This window comes from Ips typographus, linkage group LG15 (genome assembly GCF_016097725.1).
Source record: "Ips typographus isolate SLU linkage group LG15, UJ_Ityp_2.0, whole genome shotgun sequence".
Classification (NCBI taxonomy): Eukaryota; Metazoa; Arthropoda; class Insecta; order Coleoptera; family Curculionidae; genus Ips; species Ips typographus.
Genome location: NC_138436.1, coordinates 6,462,337 through 6,466,266, shown reverse-complemented (window position 1 = coordinate 6,466,266; position 3,930 = coordinate 6,462,337). Strand labels below are relative to the sequence as shown.

Genomic DNA, 3,930 nt, shown 5'->3' with positions numbered 1-3,930 from the left:
TATATTTAATTGTTTTTTTTACCTTTAAAAATTGTTTTTGACAGTTTTTCTGGCCACTAACCTAACCTAATAGTTTTTTAACACTCTCGTTTAAAATTATTGTTTTAGGACACTGACATAACCCTATATTTTTAGGACATTTTTTGCAAAAAATTAATTTTTTGGACACTAAACTAAAATTTTCAGACAATCTTTTAGAGTGTTAAAAAATTATATTTTTTACTGTTTTGGCGTGTTTTAGACAGTTTTGTTGTAAATTCTTTAGGACATATCAATTGTTACTGATTTGTGGGACAGTTTCGAAATTTTTTGCTCTCCGGTCGTTATTACTCAAGCGATTTCAATGAAATTTTCACACAACTTAGGCAACACCCCAAAAAAAATGAAATGCTGAAAAAAATCAGACAAAACCCCCCTCTCTTCACCCCCCTCAAGGGGAAAAAATTTGCTCAAAAAACAATTGCTTCGATTAAAATAACTCAAAACAATCAACAGCAACAGCAAGAGAAATTAATATTATATACCAGGTGTCCAAGAGCACCCTGGACATCATAGGAGATTAACATGGGAAAACGGTTTTGAATTTTTTGCGCCTGTACGGTTGATTTGATTTTTTTTCAGATCTCTAACTTGAGCCCTTTCGTCGTAAAACACGAACAAAAATGAGAAAATTTAAACTTTTAGCCTGCACTGTATAGGCGGTTGTCGGGCAACGGGTAAACAGGTCATTGTTGCTCGTACGGTTTTTCAATCAAATCAACCGTACAGGCGCAAAAAAATCAAAACCGTTTTCCCATGTTAATCTCCTATGTCCAGGGTGCTCTTGTACACCTGGTATGTATTTATTGGGTCAAAATAATACGATTTAGCACAACTTACCTTAGATGAAAAGTTAACGGAAACAGAAATACAGGAGATCAAAGTTAATTTTTTAAAATTCAAGGAGTTTTTCACTAAAATTAGGTATTCCAATGTTTCTGAGGGTGCTAGCTTATAGAGGGCGCCATCTACAATAAATGGTTTGCTTTTAAATCGCTCTAACTTTTTTCTGGTAAAGCGAAGTGACAACTGACATCAGAGTATCTGTTATCCAATATTTTCTGAACAGAAAAGGTATACTTAGTTGGTAGGACTTAGAGAGATCTTAGAGAATCAACCGTTTCCGAGATATTCGGAATTAAATTATTTGGTGCCATACATGATTGCAATTTGTCATCTTCTTGGAGGATGGAATTTAGCTCATTTCTCACTGCAAGTGAGAAATAACTTAAATAAAAATATTGCGAATCGTTGAATTGGTCGGGGATACGAAATATCGTAGAATTACTTTGACCCCCTATATATCTATTTTCGTTGACGATTGGTCTGAGGTAAGTTGTGCTAAATCGAATTATTTTGATCCCAGAAAGCCGCTATTAAATTATTTACCATTACTTAAGTTTTTTGAAAGTTATTTGAAAAATACTATTTTAAAAAAATTTTCTGTTTCCCTTGACTTTTCGTCTGAGGTAAGTTGTGGTAAATCGGATTATTTTGACCCAATAAATACGCCATTAAATTATTTACCATTGCATATATCTCATATATATTTCCTAATAATGAAAAGGGCTATCGACCATTTGGTTTTTCTGACCGTGATATAATACAATTATATTGGTATCAGATATTTGTAGAATATGAGTACAAAAAGAAAATACTTAGTTTCACGTTCTACCTATTATTTACAGTACCTATACAAAAATTAACATAAAAATTAGTCCGTTTTTTTTTCGGCTTCGCCTCACGCTGCAATCATGTAAAAGCGGCAAAAGTACTTTTTTACGACGACTGCTGTGAGGTGGAGTGGAAGGACAACTCACATCATTTTCGTAGCTCGAACTTATTGTCACCGATAAATCACTTTGACGGAATGTGTTTATTTCAAACAGGTATGTCAAGCGTTGTTATGGAAACGCCGAAAAAGTTGGTGAGTAGATTGTTAGCAGAAAGCGAAAATGCTCTAGAGCAGAAAATGATTCATTTTCTGCTCGCGCGCGGCAAATAACTACTTTCTGCTGTTAAATGGAAGCGTACATGTGGTACTTTCAAAGTCAGTCGTCGAAAAACATAATTTCTGAAACAGCACTGTAATCAGAAAACAAGTTGAATTAACATTGTTAAAAATAGAATATGACGCCCATTAGACTAATAAAAGTGACGATGGAAACCAAAAACCAATACGTCGTATCTCAAATATAATTTTGCCATGTTGTAGAGGAAGAAGCAACATTTCATTGAACTTCGAATTGCTCAACTATGTCTAAATTCCGGTCTTCTCAAATAACCGAAATCATCATGGTGAGTCCCGAAAAATGAAAGATGACTCTAACAGTTTCAGCTTCGTGACTAAAAAATATGTACTTCTATTTGGGAGCGCCCATCAAAAGAAGGTCCTGTCATAAAACGACCCAAATCGTAAACTACACTTTTTTTAAATAAAGGTAACAGCTAAACTCAGGTATCAGTTTTGTTAGCTAGCTTTCTGCTTTCAGTTTGGGTGTTGTTTCGAAAGTTTGATAATCGCTTTTTGTTTTAGTTACTGTTTTTGTAGTGTTCATTTACGATAAAATACATATATTTGATTTTCTCTTTTTGCAATAATTATTTACTCTTTCACTTTATTAACGGCAGAAATCGTGGTTTCCATTGGCAAGCTTGTGCGAAGCTAGTGTATTTGAATCCTGTTCTATTTTATGTCACTAAATCAATATGCTAAAATAAGAAACAAAAATTCAAAACTTCCGGTTATACCTATCTGTATCCATTTCTGAGATATTTACCATTTTATGTAAAATAAAAATAAAATATACACTTGCAGTACCTAATCTAACTAATTAACTAAGCTAACCTGAATTTTAACCCGCTACCGAACTATTAGCATTAGTATTAAAAGTAAACAAATAAAAAAATACTATTTACTGTTTTTGCATTGCTGCCTATGGCTTCGACAGCCAAACGCGGCGCCACCGCTGTTGAGGCGTCGTTGACGCCGCCTTCCTCTTCTATTTTTTCTTCTTCTGGGGATGCTGGAACCCCAGGAGGAGCCTCCACCTCACCTGCCACCTGAGGGGGAGCCTCCACCTCGCTGGTCGCAGAAGGACCAGCTTCCACTCCAGGTCCCAGTTTTAGGCTGGCCGCACCCACGGTGCGTCGGGCCCGCTGGGCAGCCAATAGGGCCATCAGACGGGCACCGCGGCCCCGGCCCTTTTCGGTGTCGACTTCATTTCCAGGTTCCATCTGAAAGGGAGGATATTGTTAACATTGGATAGCGAAACAAAGAGAATTTTTCTTTGGAAGGAAAAATATATGGAAATGATGAATAAAAGGAAAAAAAAAAACCACTTATACTTACTTTTAAAAATGACACAATGCACTACAAAAGACTATAAATGCACTACGAAACACACGACAAAAATGCACGGTAAAGTTTCGTGTGGGTCAGAGGACGAACTGTGGAGAATGTGATAAGAAAACCGTATAAATACAATTCAGATCCCTCTCCACCGGAAAGCCAGGATGCTGAAATTAGCAAAATGCTTCCAGACGATGAACTTGTCAAATGTTAAGGTTATCAGAGAAATGTTTTCCCAACAGTTAAATGGTGCACCATGCTTAATTAAACCCATGGGATTCGCTGATTTGGCCAGTTCGGAATAATATCTTAATGAGACCAGACATTGTTCATTGCAGACCGATTAATGCATAAAATGCAAAAATGCAATTAAGCATAATGTTTAAAACAAAGTAACAATTATAATGTACGGCTCCACATATTGAGCTATGTACCTATTTTTACAGGGCCCAAGGATTTTATTCTGTTATCTGCGTCTGAATTTTTATTGCGCAAATTCTTAAAATTCAAGAACAGATATCAGTTTAATTTTCCCTATG

General features: G+C 35.8%; 1 protein-coding gene across 1 annotated transcript; it reads right to left on the bottom strand.

Annotated features, from left to right (window-relative positions):
- Nucleotides 1–2,869: 2,869 nt before the first annotated feature.
- On the bottom strand, nucleotides 2,870–3,645 carry LOC145738126 (uncharacterized). Its single transcript, XM_081992989.1, has 3 exons — nucleotides 3,392–3,645; nucleotides 2,959–3,276; nucleotides 2,870–2,887 (listed from the first exon to the last, which is right to left on the bottom strand). The coding sequence occupies exons 2-3, from the start codon at nucleotides 3,274–3,276 to the stop codon at nucleotides 2,870–2,872; spliced, it is 336 nt and encodes a 111-aa protein (XP_081849115.1). The 5' UTR covers nucleotides 3,392–3,645.
- Nucleotides 3,646–3,930: the final 285 nt, after the last annotated feature.